The 20,727-nt window shown below is 41.8% G+C and overlaps 3 protein-coding genes across 4 annotated transcripts in view; 2 read left to right on the top strand and 1 right to left on the bottom strand.

Annotated features, from left to right (window-relative positions):
• Nucleotides 1–3,186, top strand: part of LOC132873815 (unconventional myosin-XVIIIb-like) — a 62,510-nt gene extending 59,324 nt beyond the window's left edge. The window contains exons 41-42 of the mRNA XM_060909616.1: nt 1,665–1,832; nt 2,031–3,186. Of these exons, the coding sequence (XP_060765599.1) occupies nt 1,665–1,832; nt 2,031–2,928 (1,066 nt within the window). The 3' untranslated portion in view covers nt 2,929–3,186. The remainder of the gene's footprint in view (nt 1–1,664; nt 1,833–2,030) is intronic.
• A 2,883-nt stretch (nt 3,187–6,069) lies between these two features.
• Nucleotides 6,070–7,213, bottom strand: npm2b (nucleophosmin/nucleoplasmin, 2b). The gene is made up of 8 exons (XM_060908795.1): nt 7,177–7,213; nt 6,990–7,072; nt 6,800–6,916; nt 6,629–6,722; nt 6,425–6,537; nt 6,295–6,326; nt 6,182–6,218; nt 6,070–6,111 (listed from the first exon to the last, which is right to left on the bottom strand). The coding sequence occupies exons 1-8, from the start codon at nt 7,211–7,213 to the stop codon at nt 6,070–6,072; spliced, it is 555 nt and encodes a 184-aa protein (XP_060764778.1).
• An 8,644-nt stretch (nt 7,214–15,857) lies between these two features.
• LOC132873180 (seizure 6-like protein) overlaps nt 15,858–20,727 on the top strand; it is an 81,817-nt gene continuing 76,947 nt past the window's right edge. Inside the window, exon 1 of one of the 2 annotated variants that reach the window (XM_060908490.1) lies at nt 15,858–16,083. In XM_060908490.1, the coding sequence (XP_060764473.1) occupies nt 15,999–16,083 (85 nt within the window). In that variant the 5' untranslated portion in view covers nt 15,858–15,998. The remainder of the gene's footprint in view (nt 16,084–20,727) is intronic. The other variant, XM_060908489.1, reaches the window with a different exon arrangement.

Genomic DNA, 20,727 nt, shown 5'->3' with positions numbered 1-20,727 from the left:
TCCTCCCTGCTCTTCTCTTCCAGGTAACTCCTTCACAAAGCTCCACAGAAACACCTTTTAAAGACCTGGTTATTGCAGGCGGGCGCATTAGTTGACAGTCATCACCATATCAAAACAGATAACAAAAACACATCTGAGGACTTAAGCGTCTCCTGAACTTTAAAAACATGACGAAATGACGGAAAATGATGAGAAAAGTGACTTTGCAAATCCAAATGAAATAAATCCAAGGAATTGCCAAACCTTTCACAAAGCGATCACTGCAAACTCGATTGTTCTTTGACTTGGCTCTTTTCCATCGCAGTGAAAGGTTCAAGAGCTACCTCTCATCTTTTGGTAAAATCCTTTGTTCCTTCACCCTTTAATCACTTCACAGAGAACCCAGAAGAAACTTTGATCACTTTCACAGCCCAAATCAACATAAGTGTAGGGCATTTTAACAACTAGCAAAGCACTCCAGTAATGAACAGTGAGCTTAGCCAACTCCCATTTCACGTCTTACATATCTGAGGCCCTGGTCACACTACAATTTGCAATGGTTTTGCAAATACTTGTCAATTAAAAATTGGTAGCATCACCACCAGTCATGCAATGCATGGCAAATGTTCTTCGAGCTTCGTGAGGAGTTTTTTGGTGTCTCCACCTCATGAGAGGCCAAAAACTTTGCAGAAAATTTCAATGCATGCATTGAAACTTGACAACGTTTTCATTGGCAAAACATGCAGATGGGTTTCAGAAATGTTTCCTGAAGCTTGGGGAACCTTTGTCGTCAAGTCTTTTCAGATGTATTTGTCATGAATCCATCCCCGATGCTAGGCAGCTAGCTAGTCCAATTACTATTAGCTGTGCGAAATGGCAAAACGTTGCTAATGTTGTCGACCTGATTTTGGAGAAGGCATTTGATGCTCTTCCTTGTAAGCAGAGGCTCAAACCAGGGTAGATCAATGCCCAATATCGATTTAATTCAAAAATCAGGGAGACACACTCATTGTAGCTGTCTTGTTATGACAAAGTAAACTGGTTAACTGGGAGTGCTTTGACTAAGATGTACTTTTGGCCTTGTGTCTTAAGACCATCCCAGAGATGTATTATTTGGTCAAAACTGGGTTCTGGAGATTTGGCCAACTTTGACCGGGCATACAAAAAGCAAGGGACACTTAAGTTTACTTGACAGAAGAACATGACTGAATTCACAGATAAATAAATTGACAATTAAATTTTTATTACATAGACCTAAAATTGAGCTTCCCCCCTTTCAAAGACCACCAGCCTCCACTGCTTCAGGTGTAGGCACTATCAGAGTGAAATGTTTGTTTAAATATATGTTAAGTCTGCAATTTTTATTGGATATACTGAAGAAACTTTGAATTCTCCTAAATGATATAGCTTTTTGGCAATGATGGCACTCCAGAGCTAAGGAGTCTTTATTAAATGTACATATACAGCTAGGTATCACTGAGGATAATCAAAAGCAAGATCACTCTTTCAATCTTGCCATCATGTGTATACTGGGACACATGCAGCCAATGAATGATCAATACTGGGTTTGTGAATTACCACAATTGGATGATGCAAAAGTGTGTGTGTGTGTGGGGGGGGGGGGGGGGGGGGGGGGGGGGTTTGCAATAAAAGGTCTTTTGAATAAAATGCTGTTCTTGTGGCAGGGGCAACAAAACCAGCGTGGGCACAGGGGACACTGGTAAGGGCATTCAGCGTTGGCTAGGGGTGCCGTGTGGGGGTCACAAGGGTCGTGGAGGTTTAGATCCTTCATATCCTGGAAGCACCACTGGCCCCCCATCAGTCACTGACACAATGAGCACCTACAGCTTCAGGTGAATACCACAAAGTAAACCTCTAATTACTTTAGCCCCTTCAGACATATGGAACTTCATGTGTACAATTGTACATACGAAGTTCCATAGCACTTTTCCTTGTGTCCAAAGGGGTTAGGGACTTAGAAGCAGAATTTGCTACTTTTTCTTAGTTTGTTAATGAATGATACAGTTGACTTCTCATTTGTACTTTACCAGATCATGTTCTCAGGAATTGGAGGATGATCTTGCTGAAAGCTCTAGAATTCTGCCTCGGGCATCATCCTCAACTGCACTATCAGAGCTATTGGAGGGCTTGCGGAAAAAGCGGGCTGGTTGGGACAAATATTCAGAGGCGAATGAAGGCAGTATAGTATCATTACCTATTTACCAGCCCACAGCAGCCTCCAGCCTGCGGCGCCGAGCCTTCACCCTCTCCTCAGACACAACTGAAGCCCCAGAGGAAGCAGTGCATCCAGGCATCCTGAAAGTGCCTGGCCCTCTGCTGCCCCATACTTCCAGCCTTCACTCCCTGTCTGAAACAACATCTACCCCCTCAGCTACGAGCAAGGTAAACAATGTTGACTCCCATCACTCACTCACTTCAGTGTCATCCTCCATGCAACTCTCCAAACTCTGTATCCCAGAGGCAAGGGAGGAGGATTCTTGTGTCAAAACTCTGCCTGCCCTGGACACCCGACAACCAGTCCGCCAGCACCTGTTCAGGGATCTGACTACTGAAGGTGGTGAGGCCCTACTTGGGTCAGAACCACTTGTCTTTCAGAATCAGCATCTCCTAGGAAATTCCAAAACCAACAAAGAGAAGGTTGGAAGCAATTTTGGGGATACTAACTCGGACATTATCCCAGCCATCCGTAGATCACAGTCAATAAGCAGCTTGGCAAGTAGCAGCTCCAGAGGTGGTCAGCGTCGTGCCTTAAGTGTGCACTTTGGAGAGCTGCCACCCTCAAGGGCATTTTACAAGGACTCTGACTCAGAGGCTGAAGGACCTCAGCCCCGGATTGGACCACAAGAAAAAAGGCTGGAGGCTGAAGGAAGTGAGGGAGATGTAAATTCAGTGATGAAAAAATACCTGAGGAAAGCAGAGGCTGACTGAAAGAATTTGGCAAAGAAAATTCTCCACCATGGAGAAGTGATTACAAACTGAGTGTGGAAAGTTGAAAACATCAATTCTGTAATTATTTAAAAAAAAAAAAAAAAAAAAACACCTTAAATCAAAGGAGTCATGAGTAGGTTCTGTCAGTAGTTGTGAAAATGTAATTTTACAAGAATTACTCATGCCACCCAGCACAGTCACCCACATTTCTGAAGGTGGAAGCACACTGAATATACTGCACATCTTATGATACCTGAATAAAAGGATTTGAGTACAACATGAACTGTTGGATACTGATTTTTAAATAAAGTTATTAAAACCAACTTGTTGGACCAAGTCAACTTATGAATCATAGTAAATGTTAAGCTGTATATGCTCAGAAACCTCATAAGAACCATGAATTATTGGCTCAGCATTGCTTCTACAGCTGCCACAAACAAAGGGTCAGTTGCTATATTGTGCTTTACAGGCCACCCTTGGTTTTCAAAAAGCATGGAATGGCATATTGCTAATGCAGCTCACCACCACTAGCAGTAATTACTGCTACAGCTCTGGTTAGTCCAACAACTCTACTTATGCACACATTTCCCCAAAACTGAAGTGATTTTATGCAACAGACCTAGTCATGGTATATAAATTATCTAACAAACAGACCTTTCTAAAACAATGGTTATGGAAATGGTCATCTACCATGGATTTTCTGGTAGAAAACCAGATCAGCTGAGCTACTGATTACTTACATATACCCTTGCTCATATCAGAATGCAAGCAATCGTAGGAATAGGACACTTCTGAATGTTGACTTTAAATAATTAACCCTGAAATAAGTAAAGAGCAATGTTCTCCCCAGCTATTTCAAATGTCCTGGTAAACTCATTTTGAAATAGCATTTTGCTTCTCAAAATAGCATCAAAATCCACCTTACATTTCATAAATACATTAAGCTGGTAAACAGGAAGTCAATGTGCAACAGACCTGAAGATAGTAAACACAGCATAGAACCCCAAGCTGAAGCTCAGTACCAAATATCAAGTAGTTGTGATTTGTAGCGGCTGAGAAAAGGGTTACAAAAATTTTGTAAATCCACACTGTATAGGTTTCATAAATGCAGTCAGTAAACAGGAAGTCAATGTGCAACACACCTGAAAACTACTAGTGCATCTCAAAAAATTAGAATACCATGAACAAAGTTCCTTTTTTTCCTAATTTAATTCAAAAAGGTAAGCTTTCATATATTCTATATTCATTACATGTAAAGTGAAATATTTAAAGCCTTTGTTTTAATTTTGATGATTATGGCTTATAGCTCATGAAAATCAGAAATCCAGCATCTCAAATTAGAATATTCCCCAAGATCAATTAAAAAAAAAAAAAGGATTTACAATACAGAAAATGTCCAACTTCTGAAAAGTATATTCATTTATACACTCAATACTTGGTTGGGGCTCCTTTACCATGAATTACTGTATCAATGCGGTGTGGCATGGAGGTGATCAGTCTGTGGCACTGCTGTTATTGAAGCCCAGGTTGCTTTGATAGTGGCCTTCAGCATATCTGTATTTTTGGGTCGGGTGTTTCTCATCTTCCTCTTGACAATACCCCATAGATTCTCTATGGGGTTCAGGTCAGGCAAGTTGGCTGGCCAATCAAACACAGGAATATCATGGTCAGCAAACCATTTGGTAGTAGTTTTGGCACTGTGGGTAGGTGCCAAGTCCTGCTGGAAAAGGAAATCAGCATCTCCAAAAAGCTCGTCAGCAGATGGAAGCATGAAGTGCCCTACAATCTCCTGCTAGATGGCTGTGTTGACTTTGGACTTGATAAAATACAGTGGACCAACACCAGCAGATGCCATGGCCCCCCCCCCAAATCATCACAGACTGTGGAAACTTCACACTGGGCTTCAAACACCTTGGATTCTGTGCCTCTCCACTCTTCCTCCAGACTCTAGAACCGTGACTTCCAAATTAAATGCAAAATGTACCTTCATCTGAAAAGAGGACTTCGGACCACTGAGCAACAGTCCATTTCTTTCTCTCCTTAGCCCAGGTAAGACACTTCTGACATTGTCTCTGGCTCAGGAGTAGCTTGATATTAGGAATGTGAAAGTTGTATCCCCTTTCTTGAAGATGTCCGTTTGTGATGGTCTTGATACACTGACACCAGCCTCAGTCCACTCCTTGAAGCTCTCCCAAGTTCTTGAATCAACTTATCTTGACAATCCTCTCAAGACTGCAGCCATCCCTGTTGCTTGTGCACCTTTTCAGCAATGACCTTTTGTGGCTTACCCTCCTTGTGGAGGGCATCAGTGATCATCTTCTGGACAACAGTCAAGTCAGCAGTCTTCCCCATGATTGTGGCTGTGTGTACTGAACTAGACCGAGATGTACACTGTTCATACTGTTTTACTCAAACCCGAAATGAAATCTTCTAATATTGGAGATGGGTTTTTGTACTGTATGCCATACTGATTAAAATAGAAAACTGCTTGAAACATTTTAGTTTGTGTAATGAATATAATATAACTTTCACTTTCTTAAATAACTGATGTAAAATATTTAACTTTCACAATAGTCTAACTTGAGATGCACTAGTATATACATGGTATAAGCCCCAAGCTGAAATTTGGTACCAAGTGGCTATGATTTGTGGTTGCTGAGAAAAAGGGGCATTTCAGCTAGATGGAAATCCAGACAGAGGTAAGTCAGTATCCCCCCCCACAAGCAGGGGTATAATAAAGGTGAGCCAGGGTAAAGGGGGTGGGGGGAAACCCCACACCCTCCTGAGAGGGTCTCTCTTTTAGCTGATTAAAAGCACATCATTTAACATTTGCTCCCTTATGCCACCAATCTGAAGCAAGTTTCATTTAGAACAAGAATGCCAAGTGGTAAAGTGCAGCCAAACATCTTGCTACAAACAGCTTCAAGTCCATTCAATTCAGTTGCTCCATATCTGACAAATGGGGAACACCATTTATTTTATTATTAAAAGCCAGGACATAGTTGGAATGCAAAATAAGCAAGTCAAGATCTGTACCCTGAAAAGGCCTTATTACAACTTCAGTATAATTGAACAGTACTACAGAATACAGTGTTTTGAAGCAAGTCCTTTAACTGGCATCATTTCTTCACTTTTGCTTGGTCAAACCTTTGCAGCCAATGGCTTTCTACCCCTTCCTTTCCCCTGTGGAAAGAACAATGCTGTCAGTCAACTTCAATTTTAGATAAGCAAAATTGAGTCATTTTAGTCGTACCTTTTTCGGAGGATTATTTTCATCTTCTGATGCATCACTATTTTATAGATTTAGATTAGTGAGAAAGCATGTTGAAATGTTATTTAAATACAGAATAGAAATCTAGAGCTTACCCCTCATCTTCACCCTTTTCTGTTTTTTTCCTCTTTGGGGGGGGGGGGGGGGGGGGGGGAGACAGACTGCTGTCAATACTTGAAGCAGCATGAATAAAGCCAAGTAATGCAATTTGAAATTTGACCTTACTTTGCCAGCACCAATCTTTGTAACTTTCACAGGTGACTCTTCAATGTCTTCCTCCTCTTCCACCACCTCCTCTTCCTCCATCTCATTCATGTCTTCATCTGAATAGTCTTCCACTTATTAAAAAAAAAAAAAATCAAGAGACAAATCACTGCTTCTTTTCAACTTTAAAAAGGCATTTTAACATTAAGTCCAGTACAAACTCACAGGCTACATGTTCTGCAGCAACAAACACTGGGCCCGAGCCATGTTTCAGCCGAAAGGTCACAGGAGGATACAAATCTAAGCCAGAGAAGTTGACCTAACCAACATTGGGGAGTAGCAATTCAAAAGCAAGTCATTAGCACAAAAATAGAAGATAAGGAAGAGTTCACTTACTGTAGGCATTGACTTGGCATGTAGAGTTGCAATTGGTACACCTTTGGCATCATCACCCTCACCAGTAACCAGTTCAACAATGTTAAACTCCTCTTTTGCAGTGTGGCCCAAGCACATCTGAGAGATTTAAGAGAATATACTTTTCATTTAAAACACGCAATACTAAACCAGGTCATGTTATAGAGCTTACTGTTCTTATTGCAAGCTGGTGCTGATGATTTGTGTCATCTGTCTTGAAAAACTCTTGTTTCTTTAACTCATTTAGTTCACAACCTAGATTAAAAGCAAGGCAAAAATATCTTACCAAATGTTAGAGAATAGCCACACAGTATGGGGGGGGGGGGGGGGGGGGGGGGGATTAAGAACAAGCCACCTACCCCATAGCGTTGACAGAGGTTTTTCTGATTTACTCATCTTCTGAGAGAGGTGACTGACCTAAAAATATCAAAAATAACATCAAGACCCTTTAAAATTAGACTTACTCATGTCCAAGAAAGAAAACTAACCTTTCAAAGAAACAGAAGACAAAAGAAGAAAAGAGAACTCACCACATGGGATTTAAAGTGGGTGGTTAATGTGTTGCAGGTGAGACCAGTTAAGGTATAATTGGCTGTGTCTGAAATCACTCACTCGTTCACTAGGCTACTCCCTACTCACTATCTAGGGAATTCTATATAGAGGACTGAGCTCATTAGTAAAATGAAAAAACACTTCCAGACACTTCTCTGCCGCACCATTATTTTCGTCATTACTGTCGCACAATTAAACGTGCCAGATCAGTCGGCTGACGGGTTTTCAACATAATAAATACATATCATACTGAGTGTATTTCCCACATTAATAAATACAAAGTACTTTGTGTCTGCTGCATCTTTCAGTTCTTTTAAATCAAGGTTGAATACTTTCTTCTTTGCCGCTGCCTTTTATTAAATCAAATTTGAGGTTTTGTTTAATTCCTTGCTCTGTACTCTAACTTTTATTCTTGTATTTTATGTCTTATTCTATTTTAGCTTTTTTTCTATTCTCTTGCTGTTTTTAATTGTACTTGAATGTCCGTTTATAACGTGTGTCTTCCTCTGTCCATTCACCTCAACACACTTTTTTTTCCCTTTCAGCGCGACTGCAATACATGATGATCACTAACCAAGCAACTTAATATTGCTTGGTTAGTGACCATCGGTTGCACACTACTTTTCACAGTGCATTGTGGGATACTATGAATCCACTATATAGGGTGTAATAATTCTCACTATGCATTCGGACAGCGCTACAAAATGGCGAACTCACCGTACAGTCCACTATATAGTGAGTAGTGGGTGACTTCTGACACAGGGATTGTCTCAACGATACTAGCGCATCCCAAACAATTACGATGCATTTCAAAAAATTGTAATGTGCAAGTGGGAGAGTGTTGACCTGTACAGGGGATATTGTTGAGCAATGGTAGGAGCACTTTGAGGAACAACTTAATCCAGTGTTTTGTGGATTTAGAAAAGGCCTGTGGCTGAAATCTATAACCAGGCATGAAGAAGTCTAGCTTGACCTTCATATGTTCCACAAAATCCTAGATTTCAAGCCCATTCATGATACACTAAATTCATTAGCACTGTAGACATCAGTTAATGTGTAGATATTTAAACAATCTATAAAAAGCCAATCTGTTTGGCTGACTTGCCACTTTCATAGCTAGCATTAGGCTAAATAACACTTAATATTTAGTTTAATATTCCTTGCTTGCAATAACTGCATCAAGCAGGAAATTGGCAGATATGTTGTGACTTCTGAATTGATTCTGCTGTGACCATCATGAGTTACATCATCAATAAAGAATAGTGAGTCTATTCCAGAGGCAGCCGTGCAAGCCCAGACTATGACACTACCCCCACCGTGCTTGACCTATGACCTTGTATGTTTTGAATCATGAGCAGATCCTTTCTCCACATGTTGACCTTTCCATCACTGTAGTAGAGGTTAATTTTGGTTCCAGAACTTTTGTACCTCATCTCTGTATTTCTTTGTGAATTCCAATCTGGCCTTCTAGTTATTACTGCTGATGCGTGATCTGCATCTAATGGTATGACCTTTATATTTCTGCACTCAAAGTCTTCTTTGAACAGTGGATTCTGATACCGTCACCCCAGCAGTATGGGTTATTGGTGATGTCTTTGGTTTTTTTTCTTTCACAGTTCCATTTTTCATCAACTGCTGTGCTGTTGTTCTCCTTGGCCGACCTGTTTGATGTCTGGTTGTTAGTACACCAGTGGTTTCTTCCTCTTTCAGGACATTCCAAATTGTTGTATTGACTATGCCCAATGCTTGTGCAATGGCTCTGATAAATTTTCCCTCTTTTCTCAGCTTCAAAATGGCTTGTTTTTCTGCCCATAGAGAACTAGCTGGTCTTTGTGTTAGTTTATACTTTTTTAACAACAAATGCAGTCTTTACAGTTGAAACCTAGGCCTCAACCAAGAGTAGATATTTAGAACTATTTACTTTTTTAAACAATCTATCTAAGAGGGCACACGTTCCAGTATTTTTGATCACTTGAAAAATGTATGTGTTCAAACAAATGGCACCATGTTTTAAGTGATTCAACACATCTAGATGTAAATATCATGAAATGAAAGCTGAAATTCTGATCTATTTTCTCGTATTCATCTTTTGATCTTGGCGGCACAGTGGCATAGTGGTTAGCACTGTCGCCTCACAGCAAGAAGGTCCTGGGTTTGAGCCCAGCAGCTGACGAGGGCCTTTCTGTGTGGAGTTTGCATGTTCTCCCCGTGTCTGCATGGGTTTCCTCCGGGTGCTCCGGTTTCCCCTGTAGTCCAAAGACATGCAGGTTAGGCTAATTGGTGGCTCTAAATTGACTGTAGGTGTGAATGTGACTGTGAATAGTTGTTTGTCTCTATGTGTCAGCCCTATGATGACCTGGCGACTTGTCCAGGGTGTACCCAGCCTCTCGCCCATACTCAGCTGGGATAGGCTCCAGCTTGCCTGCGACCCTGTACAGGATAAGCGGCTACAGATAATGGTTGGATGGATGTGTGGTACACAACACAACTGACTGCCTAAAACTTCACTTTTACTGCTGAGGTGCTTGGAATAAAATACAGTATTTTTACCAGGGAGATCTCCAATTATCTGGAACATTTCAAGCAATTATGTAATGTCTCCAGGATGCTACTATTATGTTTTAAAAGCAGATGCTCTTCTGACATAACCACGAGGTAAACTAATATCATTTTAACTATAACAGTGGCCCTCATTACACGATCAATGTGAAAACATTGTCATGTTTAAACATGCACACCCTCTCTACCACAGATGTACTTTTATGCTCATAATAATGTATAAATATTGTAGCCCCATGGGCACAGATTGCTCACTTGCTGGATTACAGAGAGGAGAGAACACACACTGAGTGACCCCAGTTCCCCTGGATACCACAGCCCAGTTGCTTTCTGTCATCAAAGGCTAAAGGATTAAAAGGTTGACAAAAAAGGGAGGATGGGGAGGTTTGCTACAAAGTGATCTGAGCCAGTGTCAGATAGCAAATTTTAAATGCCGACTTGAGTATCATTACTTGTGGCTAGTGTCTTGCAAAGGTATTTGTGACTGTTTGTCCTGTTTTGTCACATTACAAACTGGAATTACATTTTTGGATTTTTGGAGAGTTAGCACCATTTGATTTACACAACATGCCTACCACTTTAAAGGGGCAAATTGTTGTTTTATTGTGACACAAACAATAATTAAGATGAAAACACAGAAACCTGGAGTATGCACACCCTTTCGTATGAAACCCCTAAACGATCTGGTCCAACCAATTCACTTCATAAGTCACATCATTAGTTGATTAAGATCCACCTGTGTGCAATCAAGGTGTCACATGATCCATCACATGATGTCTGTATAAATCAATCTGTTCTGGAAGGACCCTGACTCTGCAACACTACTAAGCAAGCAACATGAAAACCAAGGAGCCTCCAAACAGGTGAGAGACAAAGTTGTGGAGAAGTATAGATCAGGGCTGGGTTATAAAAAAAAAAAAATACCCCACACTTTGAATATCCCATGGAGCACCGTTAAATCCATTATAGCAAAATGGAAAGAATATGGCACCACTACAAACCTGACAAGAGAAGGCTTCCTACCAAAACTCACAGACCGGGCAAGGAGGGCATTAATCAGAGATGCAACAAAGACACCAAAGATTCACAATGGAGATACTCCTATCTGTCTGTAGGACCACTTTAAGCCATATGCTTCACAGAGTGGGGCTTTATGGAAGGGTGGCCAGTTTACACTGTTTACACTGTTTATATTGTCTGAGTGTTTAGTCTATGTCTAGTTCTTCTTATCTAGTGTTTATACTGTTTATTTATACTGTTTATATTGTTTGTCTGAGTGTTTAGTCTATGTCTAGTTCCTATCTAGAGTGTTTATACTGTTTATATTGTTTGTTTGTTTTTTCAATTATTCTATTTTTATTTATTGCATTGCCTGTTTGCACCGTGGGTCAGAGAGGACTGAAATTTCATCTGTGCTGTATGTTGAGCATGTATAGCATATTTGACAATAAAGTTGACTTGACTTGAAAGAAGAAAAAAAAGCCATTGCTTTAAAAAAAAAAAACAAACCCGTTTGGAGTTTGCCCAACAGCATGTGCCAGACTCCCCAAATACATGGAAGAAGATTCTCTGGTCAGATGAGACTAAAACTGAACTTTTTTGGCCATCATGGGAAATGCCATGTGTGGCACAAACCCAACACTTCCCATTACCCTGAGAACACCATTCCTACAGTGAAGCATGGTGGTGGCAGCATCATACTGTGGGGATATTTTTCATCTTCAGGGACAGGAAAGCTGCTCAGGATTGAAGGAAGGATGGATGGCACTAAACACAGGGCAATTCTGGAGGAAAACCTCTTTGAGTCGGCCAGAGGTTTGAGACTGGGATGAAGGTTCACATTCCAGCAGGACAATGACCCTAAAGAAACTGCTAAAGCTACACTGGAGTGGTTTAAAGGGAAACATTTAAATGTCTTGGAATGGCCTAATCAAAGCCCAGACCTCAATCCAATTGAGAATCTGTGGCATAACTTGAAGATTGCTGTACACCAATGCACCCCATCTAACTTGAAGGAGTTGGAGCAGTTTTGCCTTGAGGAATGGGCAAAAATCCCAGGGGCTAGATGTGCTAAGCTAATAGCTGTAATTGCAGCAAAAGGTGGCTCTACAAAGTATTGACTTTGGCGGGGTGAATACCTATGGACACTCCAGATTTCTGGTTTTTTTCATCTTAAATATTGTTTGTGTCACAATAAAAAAAAAACACTTTGCACTTTTGAAGTGGTAGGCATGCTATGTAAATCAAATGGTGCTAACCCCTTAAAAATTAATTTTCATTCCAGCTTGTAATGCGACAAAACAGGACAAACACCAAGCAGGATGAATATTTTTGCAAGACACTGTATATCTACAACCCTGATTCCAAAAAAGTTGGGACAAAACACAAATTGTAAATAAACTCAACAAAAATAAAAACTTTACACTCGTTTCAAAGTCAATAGTATTCAATTATCTTGTCATTAAAGATACTATAGCATACAGATCATGTTTGTCATGGAATCGGTTCCACCGGAAATGCGACGACAATGTCCATGATCAAAAACTGTGAGTCACAACTTAATGAAATCATGTCAATATTGGGTGTGTCCTCCATGGGCGTTCACAACTGCGATACAACGTCTCCTCATGGATTGGATGATGCGTCTGAACACAGCTTGGGGAATGCGCCGCCATATTTGTACCAACATGGCACCAAGCTTCTGCAAGTTCTGTGGAGGGTTCCAGTGGTTCCTGTGGTGCCAGTTTGATGGAGACATGTTTGGAGATTATGGATGGTCTGTCGACTGCATCCCATAACCCTCGCAACGTCAGTGACGGATGTTCCCGTATTCAGCATGCCAATGGCACGTTCACGCTGAATGTTTGACAGTCGTGGCATTGCAAATTAACAAATAATTAACCATAAAACCTTGTTTTTCTGAGATGACACTCTAATCTGCTACCGTGAGCTCAATTGCACGTGTATCAATAGGTCACGTCATTTGTGTCACGTGGAAACGTGATTTTAGCGTGCAGTGCTCTCGCACGTGCTACGTAGGCCCGACCAGTAGAATGAATGTGTGACGTAATGCCCTTGACAATGCATTTAACCATAATCACAACAAGAACTCTTTCAAGAAAAGTTTCTAAACACTATCTGAAAAATAATGAGTGTCAAGTTTTTATTTTTGCTGAATATAAAAACGGAATGCAATGATGTGGAAGTTTCAAAATTCCATATTTTATTCAGAATAGAACATTGATGACATATCAAATGTTTAAAGTGAGAAAATGTATCATTTAAAGAGAAAAATTAGGTGATTTTAAATTTCATGACAACAACACATCTCAAAAAAGTTGGGACAAGTCCATGTTTACCACTGTGAGACATCCCCTTTTCTCTTTACAACAGTCTGTAAACGTCTGGGGACTGAGGAGACAAGTTGCTCAAGTTTAGGGATAGGAATGTTAACCCATTCTTGTCTAATGTAGGATTCTAGTTGCTCAACTGTCTTAGGTCTTTTTTGTCGTATCTTCCGTTTTATGATGCGCCAAATGTTTTCTATGGGTGAAAGATCTGGACTGCAGGCTGGCCAGTTCAGTACCCGGACCCTTCTTCTACGCAGCCATGATGCTGTAATTGATGCAGTATGTGGTTTGGCATTGTCATGTTGGAAAATGCAAGGTCTTCCCTTAAAGAGACGTCGTCTGGATGGGAGTATATGTTGCTCTAGAACCTGGATATACCTTTCAGCATTGATGGTGTCTTTCCAGATGTGTAAGCTGCCCATGCCACACGCATTAATGCAACCCCATACCATCAGAGATGCAGGCTTCTGAACTGAGCGCTGATAACAACTTGGGTCATCCTTCTCCTCTTTAGTCCGAATGACACGGCGTCCCTGATTTCCATAAAGAACTTCAAATTTTGATTCGTCTGACCACAGAACAGTTTTCCACTTTGCCACAGTCCATTTTAAATGAGCCTTGGCCCAGAGAAGATGTCTGCGCTTCTGGATCATGTTTAGATACGGCTTCTTCTTTGAACTATAGAGTTTTAGCTGGCAACGGCGGATGGCACGGTGAATTTTGTTCACAGATAATGTTCTCTGGAAATATTCCTGAGCCCATTTTGTGATTTCCAATACAGAAGCATGCCTGTATGTGATGCAGTGCCGTCTAAGGGCCCGAAGATCACGGGCACCCAGTATGGTTTTCCGGCCTTGACCCTTACGCACAGAAATTCTTCCAGATTCTCTGAATCTTTTGATGATATTATGCACTGTAGATGATGATATGTTCAAACTCTTTGCAATTTTACACTGTCGAACTCCTTTCTGATATTGCTCCACTATTTGTCAGCGCAGAATTAGGGGGATTGGTGATCCTCTTCCCATCTTTACTTCTGAGAGCCGCTGCCACTCCAAGATGCTCTTTTTATACCCAGTCATGTTAATGACCTATTGCCAATTGACCTAATGAGTTGCAATTTGGTCCTCCAGCTGTTCCTTTTTTGTACCTTTAACTTTTCCAGCCTCTTATTGCCCCTGTCCCAACTTTTTTGACGTGTTGCTGTCATGAAATTTCAAATGAGCCAATATTTGGTATGAAATTTCAAAATGTCTCACTTTCAACATTTGATATGTTGTCTATGTTCGATTATGAATATAATATCAGTTTTTGAGATTTGTAAATTATTGCATTCCATTTTTATTTTCAATTTGTACTTTGTCCCAACTTTTTTGGAATCGGGGTTGTATAACTGTAGCTATAATGTGCTAACAGTTATCCCAATCTTCATAGGGCTGGCTTTGAAAATAACCATTCACACAGTCAATTTAGAGCCACCAATTAGCCTAACCTGGCACGGTGGTGTAGTGGTTAGCACTGTCGCCTCACAGCAAGAAGGTTCTGGGTTCGAACCCAGTGGCTGACAAGGGCCTTTCTGTGTGGAGTTTGCATGTTCTCCCTGTGTCTGCGTAGGTTTCCTCCCACAGTCCAAAGACATGCAGGTTAGGTTAATTGGTGGCTCTAAATTGACTGTGTGAATGGTTATTTGTGTGTCTATGTGTGTGTCAGCCCTGCGATGAGCTGGTGACTTGTCCAGGGTCTTTCAGCCATGTTCAGCTGGGATAGGCTCCAGTTTGCCCTGCAACTCTGCATAGAATAAGCGGTTACAGACAAAACAAACAAACTATTAGCCTTTGGGGGCGGCACAGTGGTGTAGTGGTTAGCACTGTTGCCTCACAGCAAGAAGGTCCTAGGTTCGAGCCCAGCAGCCGATGAGGGCCTTTCTGTGTAGAGTTTGCATTTGTCCGCGTGAGTTTCCTCCCGGTGCTCTGGTTTCCCCCAAAGATTAGGCTAATAGTTTGTTTGTTTTGTCTGTAACCGCTTATCCCATGCAGAGTTGAGGGGCAAGCTGGAGCCTATCCCAGCTGACCATGGGCCAGAGACCCAGCTCATCGCAGGGCTGACACACACTTAGACACAAATAACCATTCACACTCACAGTCAATGAGGTCTAAATGTGAATGGTTGTCTGTGTCTATGTGTCAGCCCTGCGATGACCTGACTACTAACTTGTCCAGGGTGTACCCCGTCTCTCGCCCATAGTCAGCTGGGATAGGCTCCAGCTTGCCTGCGACCCTGTACAGGATAAGCGCCTACAGATAATGGATGGATGGATGCATGACTTTGGACTGTGGGGCAAACTGGAGCACCCAGAGGAAACCCCCGCAGATACTCCATACAGAAAAGGCCCCCTTCGCTACTGGGCTCGAACCCAGGACCTTCTTGCTATGAGGCGACAGTGCTACCATACAGAAGAGATTGTGAAATGCAGATTGTAACCTCACACAACAAGGGGGCAACATTTACTGACAGGTGGTGGTGCATGGAGGGGAGAAAGCCGAGACATTGCAGAGAGAGAGAGAGAGAGAGGAGAGAGAGAGAGGCGGGGCGGATTCGTAATATAACGATCATTCGGAAGCACGTCTTCCGTCCTCGATTAATTACTGCGTTCACATCCTGCCGGTGTCACAGAGCTGTCCTGGACTTGTGCGTTGTTTTGTGTGTGTGCGCAACTCATCATGCCGATCACACGCTCGATTGAAAGTCGTTCTCAAGGCGCCGCGGTGTGGGTGGGCTTCCTGTGCGGAATCATCCTGACTCAAGGTAATATTCACAATCAGCTTACACTGCAAATCACTCTGGTCTCTGCTCGAGCCCTTGGCTTTCATTCTGCAAATACACCGACATCATATTGCCGCAGTCACTTCTGAAACTTTCGCTTGGCCGATTACTCCGTGTCTGATTATTCTGCGACAGAACGCTGGAGTCTAGAAGTGACATATAAATACAGAGACGTCACACGCAGCATGGGCGATGCAGAACGACAGGAGTGCGAATCGGTTGTCAGACCTTTAACGTGATGCTCTTGTATAATTTCAGGGGTCAATGCCCGTACTGAGCCAACCAAATGCGGTGATGTTTTGGTGCGCTGTGATCAACAAAAGGACATCACTGCGAGAATGTGAATGGGTGCATAAACCTGCACCCGTCCGTGGGTGCAGCCGATATGAAAATTCCCCATCAGCTGTGTGCACAAATGGTAGATTCTTCTTTTTCTCCCCGGGATGATAGTAGCCTGGTTCGTATTTTCTGATCGGAAATGCAACACAAGTTTACATAGACCCAAATCATCCGTCAATAATCTAGCTAAACCAGAATGAAATTTCTTCCTGTAAACAGCTCGATCGGACCCCAGTGAGAATTTTAATTGGGTTTTAAAGAGGTGGTGTAGACCTCTGATAATCCGTTTAAAATATTAGCTGTGTAAACCCTGTATCGGATCCCCTTCTGCACCTGTAGCCGAACCTTTTGCGCATGTTCAGTGCGCAGTTCAGCATCACTTCATCAATGAATGTCGTGTCAGTCTGAAGGTGTCTCTGTCCCACGAGTCAACTTTGTCCCCACACTGTAAATAAAAAGGGCTTAGACATCCATCCATCCATCCATTATCCTGTACAGGGTCACAGGCAAGCTGGATCCTATCCCAGCTGACTATGCGTGAGAGGCAGGGTACACCCTGGACAAGTCACCAGGTCTGACACATTTTGAGACAAACAACCATTCACACTCACATTCACGCCTACGGTCAATTTAAAGCCAATTTGTCTTTGAACTGCGGAGGAAACCAGAGCACCCAGAGGAAACCCACGCAGACACGGGGAGAACATGTAAACTCTGCATAGAAAGGCCCTCGTCAGCCGCTGGACTCGAACCCAGGACCTTCTTGCTGTGAGGCAACAGTGCTAACCACTACACCACCGTGCTGCCCAGGCTTAGACATGTCTTATTTAAATACCCCTGAATGTAACACTTGGAAGACATGTCTAGGGTATTTAGCAATGCCTGGAAGACGTCTTGTGTCTACTGATAGACACACATGTTTTCTTGCATCTTCCATATACACCCATGTCTTCCTAGAAGACATTGAAGTGTTATTTAAATACCCTAGACACTAGTCAGCTTTGGACCAAATGGTCTCCCAGTGGCCAGATTTGGTCTCCTAGTCAATGCCAAACTAGCTTCACTGGGAGACCAAATTTTAAATCAAGTTATGTCTTATCATTTGGTTCAATCAGTTGCAATTAATTAACCAAGTACCATGTAAATATACATTTAACAAGGAAAACGAAGATCTATGTTATAAGATATACACACAAGATCATGTTGGTTAAGAAAAACAAAACTAAATTTTGGTTACTGAGATGGCTGATGTCAGAATCCGATGTCATTACTGTGTAACTTTGAGTGTCTTTGACATAACGTTTGTGCTTGGTAATTGCTCTTGATAGATGTGTAGTCACTGCAGTGTGTCTGTCTGTATGGTGATTGGTGAACCATTTTGCATCACAGAACATGCCGCAGCGGTGCAGCCACATGGACTCTGGGGCCCGTGATTGTATTGCCCAGACCAGTTGGTCTCCTAGTGGAAAATCCTTACAAAATGCTCTGACCTGTAGCCGAACCTTTTGCGCATGTTCAGTGCGCAGTTCAGCATCACTTCATCAATGAATGTTGTGTCAATCTGAAGGTGTCTCTGTCCCACAAGTCAACTTTGTCCCCACACTGTAAATAAAAAGGGCTTAGACATCCATCCATCCATTATCCTGTACAGGGTCACAGGCAAGCTGGATCCTATCCCAGCTGACTATGCGTGAGAGGCGGGGTACACCCTGGACAAGTCACCAGGTCATCACAGGGCTGACACAGAGACAAACAACCATTCACACTCACATTCACATTCACGCCTACGGTCAATTTAGAGCCACCAATTAGCCTAACCTGCATGTCTTTGGACTGTGGAGGAAACCAGAGCACCCAGAGGAAACCCACGCAGACACAGGGAGAACATGTAAACTCCGCATAGACATGTATTATTTAAATACCCCTAAATGTAGCACTTGGAAGACATGTCTAGGGTATTTAGCAATGCCTGGAAGACGTCTTGTGTCTACTGATAGACACGCGTGTTTTCTTGCATCTTCCATATACACCCATGTCTTCCTAGAAGACATTGAAGTGTTATTTAAATACCCTAGACACTAGTCAGCTTTGGACTTTTCTCCACAATCCTAGCCATAACATTATGACCACTGACAGGTGAAGTGAATAATATTCATTATATCATCACAATGGGACCTGTCAAGGGGTGGGATACATTAGGCAGCAAGAGAACAGTCAGTTCTTGACGTTGATGTGTTGGAAGCAGGAAAAATGGGCAAGTGTAAGGATCTGAGAGACTTTGACAAGGGCTAAATTGTGATGGCTAGATGACTGCTCAGCTCTGAGGGACTGGACTGATTCTCACGGACTGTTGAACACACCACTCACACTGCAATCTTTTGCACAATGGACAATAATGCACTATTGCCTTACAATGTTTACAATGTCTCTTGCACACAAGGTTTATATTTATTTATTCCCTTTCATATACTACCTCAATATGCACACTCAACTCTGCACCTTATGTTGCTTGTGCCTGCACTTTATACTGTTTGTGTCATTTATTGTTTGTCTATTGTGTCATTTACTTTCTGCAGTGTTGCAAGAATGCAACGAGTGTAGTCATGTGATGTTTAATGTAGCACCATGGTCCTGGAGAAACGTAGCTTAGTTTTAACTATGTACTGTACCAGCTGTATATGGTTGAAATGACAGAAAGACCTTGACCTTGACTGGGTCTGAGCATCTCCAAAATGGCACATTTTGTGGGGTGTTCCTGCTATGCAGTGGTTAGTACCTACCAAAAGTGGTCCAAGAAAGGGCAACCAATGAACCGGCCAACAGGGTCATGGGTGTTGAAGGCTCTTTGATTTGTATGGGGCACGAAGACTAGCCCATATGGTCCAATCCCACAGAAGAGCTAGTGTAGCACAAACTGCTGAAAAAGTTAATGTTAGCTAAAACAGACAGATGTCAACATTAACTTTGTTCAGCAGTTTGTGCTACAGTTGGTTCTGTCGCCGGTTCACCGGTTGTCCTTACATGGACCAATTTTGGTAGATACTCACCACTGCATACAGGGAACACCCCACGAGATGTACCATTTTGGAGATGCTGAGACCCAGTCATCTAGCCATCACAATTTGGCCCTTGTCAAATTTGCTCAGATCTGTACATTTGCCTATTTTGCATGTTTCCAACACATCAACTTCAATAATTGACTGTTCTCTTGCTGCCTCATATATCCCACCCCTTGACAGGTGCCAATGTAATGAGATAATTAATGCTATTCACTTCACCTCTCAGTGGTTATAATGTTATGGCTGATCTGTGTGTGTGTGTGTTATTATACAGACACGAGTGTTTTACTGGGAAATATGCTACTCATATTTTTCATATGAACTACATCCGTGACATTGAGTAACATTTTCCAATATCCTCACTAGTGAGGATATTGATGAATTGTTTTGATTAACTCGCATAGTTTTTGTTTGTGAATGTGTCTATAAAATAAAAAGAATTATACACATTGGTTTGAAGATATGAAGTTTATTTTCTCATGTTGAGAAATATTTCACTTGTTCGCTGCACTCACTCCTGAAATATGTTCAACACTCAGATAAATTTCATATCTTCACACCACCGTGTATTAGCCTACAGCTCTGGAAAAAAATAAGAGACCACTTACATTTTTTTCTTAAATCAGCATTTCTATGTATGGCAGCAGTTTCATTCCAGTGTCTGTGTTGGAATTCCAACAAAAGCACACTTCATTTAACTTAATGAGGTACTGATTAGGTGATCACCTGAGCCAAATCTTATTTCACGAGGAAAAGTATAAAAACCACTGCTGTGGTCATCACTATCCTCTTGCAATAGGACCAGTTTGGATGGCAAAAACAGTGCTAGGAGTACCTTCAATTTAATGGGAATACAAAAATATTTATTCATCATGCCAAAAGAGTTAAAAGACAAGTTTTGAGTGAGAAAAAGAAGGGTTCAGTTCTGGCTTTATTAGTAGAGGCATACAGTGCGCATCAGGTTGCTTCCAATTATATCCGCATTCACTGGATTTTGAGAAACAGTGGTCCAGTTGTTGTGCCCCCTAGGGACCTCTCTGGGGCCCGTACATGAATTTTGCTTATATCTGCAAAATTCTGGGTCATCCCCGGACCTACTTGCCAAATTTGGTGAAAATCCGTCGAGAAATGGTGACGTTAGTTCAAAACAAACAAACTTTGCCGCTTATCATATAAAAGAATATATACATAGAAAGTATAGAAAGTAGTAGATCACTGGCTTCACCAT

Source organism: Neoarius graeffei, chromosome 25, assembly GCF_027579695.1.
Source record: "Neoarius graeffei isolate fNeoGra1 chromosome 25, fNeoGra1.pri, whole genome shotgun sequence".
Taxonomy (NCBI): domain Eukaryota; kingdom Metazoa; phylum Chordata; class Actinopteri; order Siluriformes; family Ariidae; genus Neoarius; species Neoarius graeffei.
The sequence above is the reverse complement of the archived record's forward strand: the minus strand, read 5'-3'. Positions and strand labels throughout refer to the sequence as shown.

Bases quoted from the DNA above. Each gene is read 5' to 3' on its own strand.
- npm2b (XM_060908795.1), bottom strand. From the start codon at position 7,213: ATGAGTAAATCAGAAAAACCTCTGTCAACGCTATGGG. The intron at 6,723-6,799 runs GTAAGTGAACTC...AATGTTGGTTAG, and splicing joins ATGCCAAGTCAATGCCTACA to GTCAACTTCTCTGGCTTAGA. The intron at 6,219-6,294 runs GTAAGCTCTAGA...TCTATAAAATAG, and splicing joins GAAAAGGGTGAAGATGAGGG to TGATGCATCAGAAGATGAAA.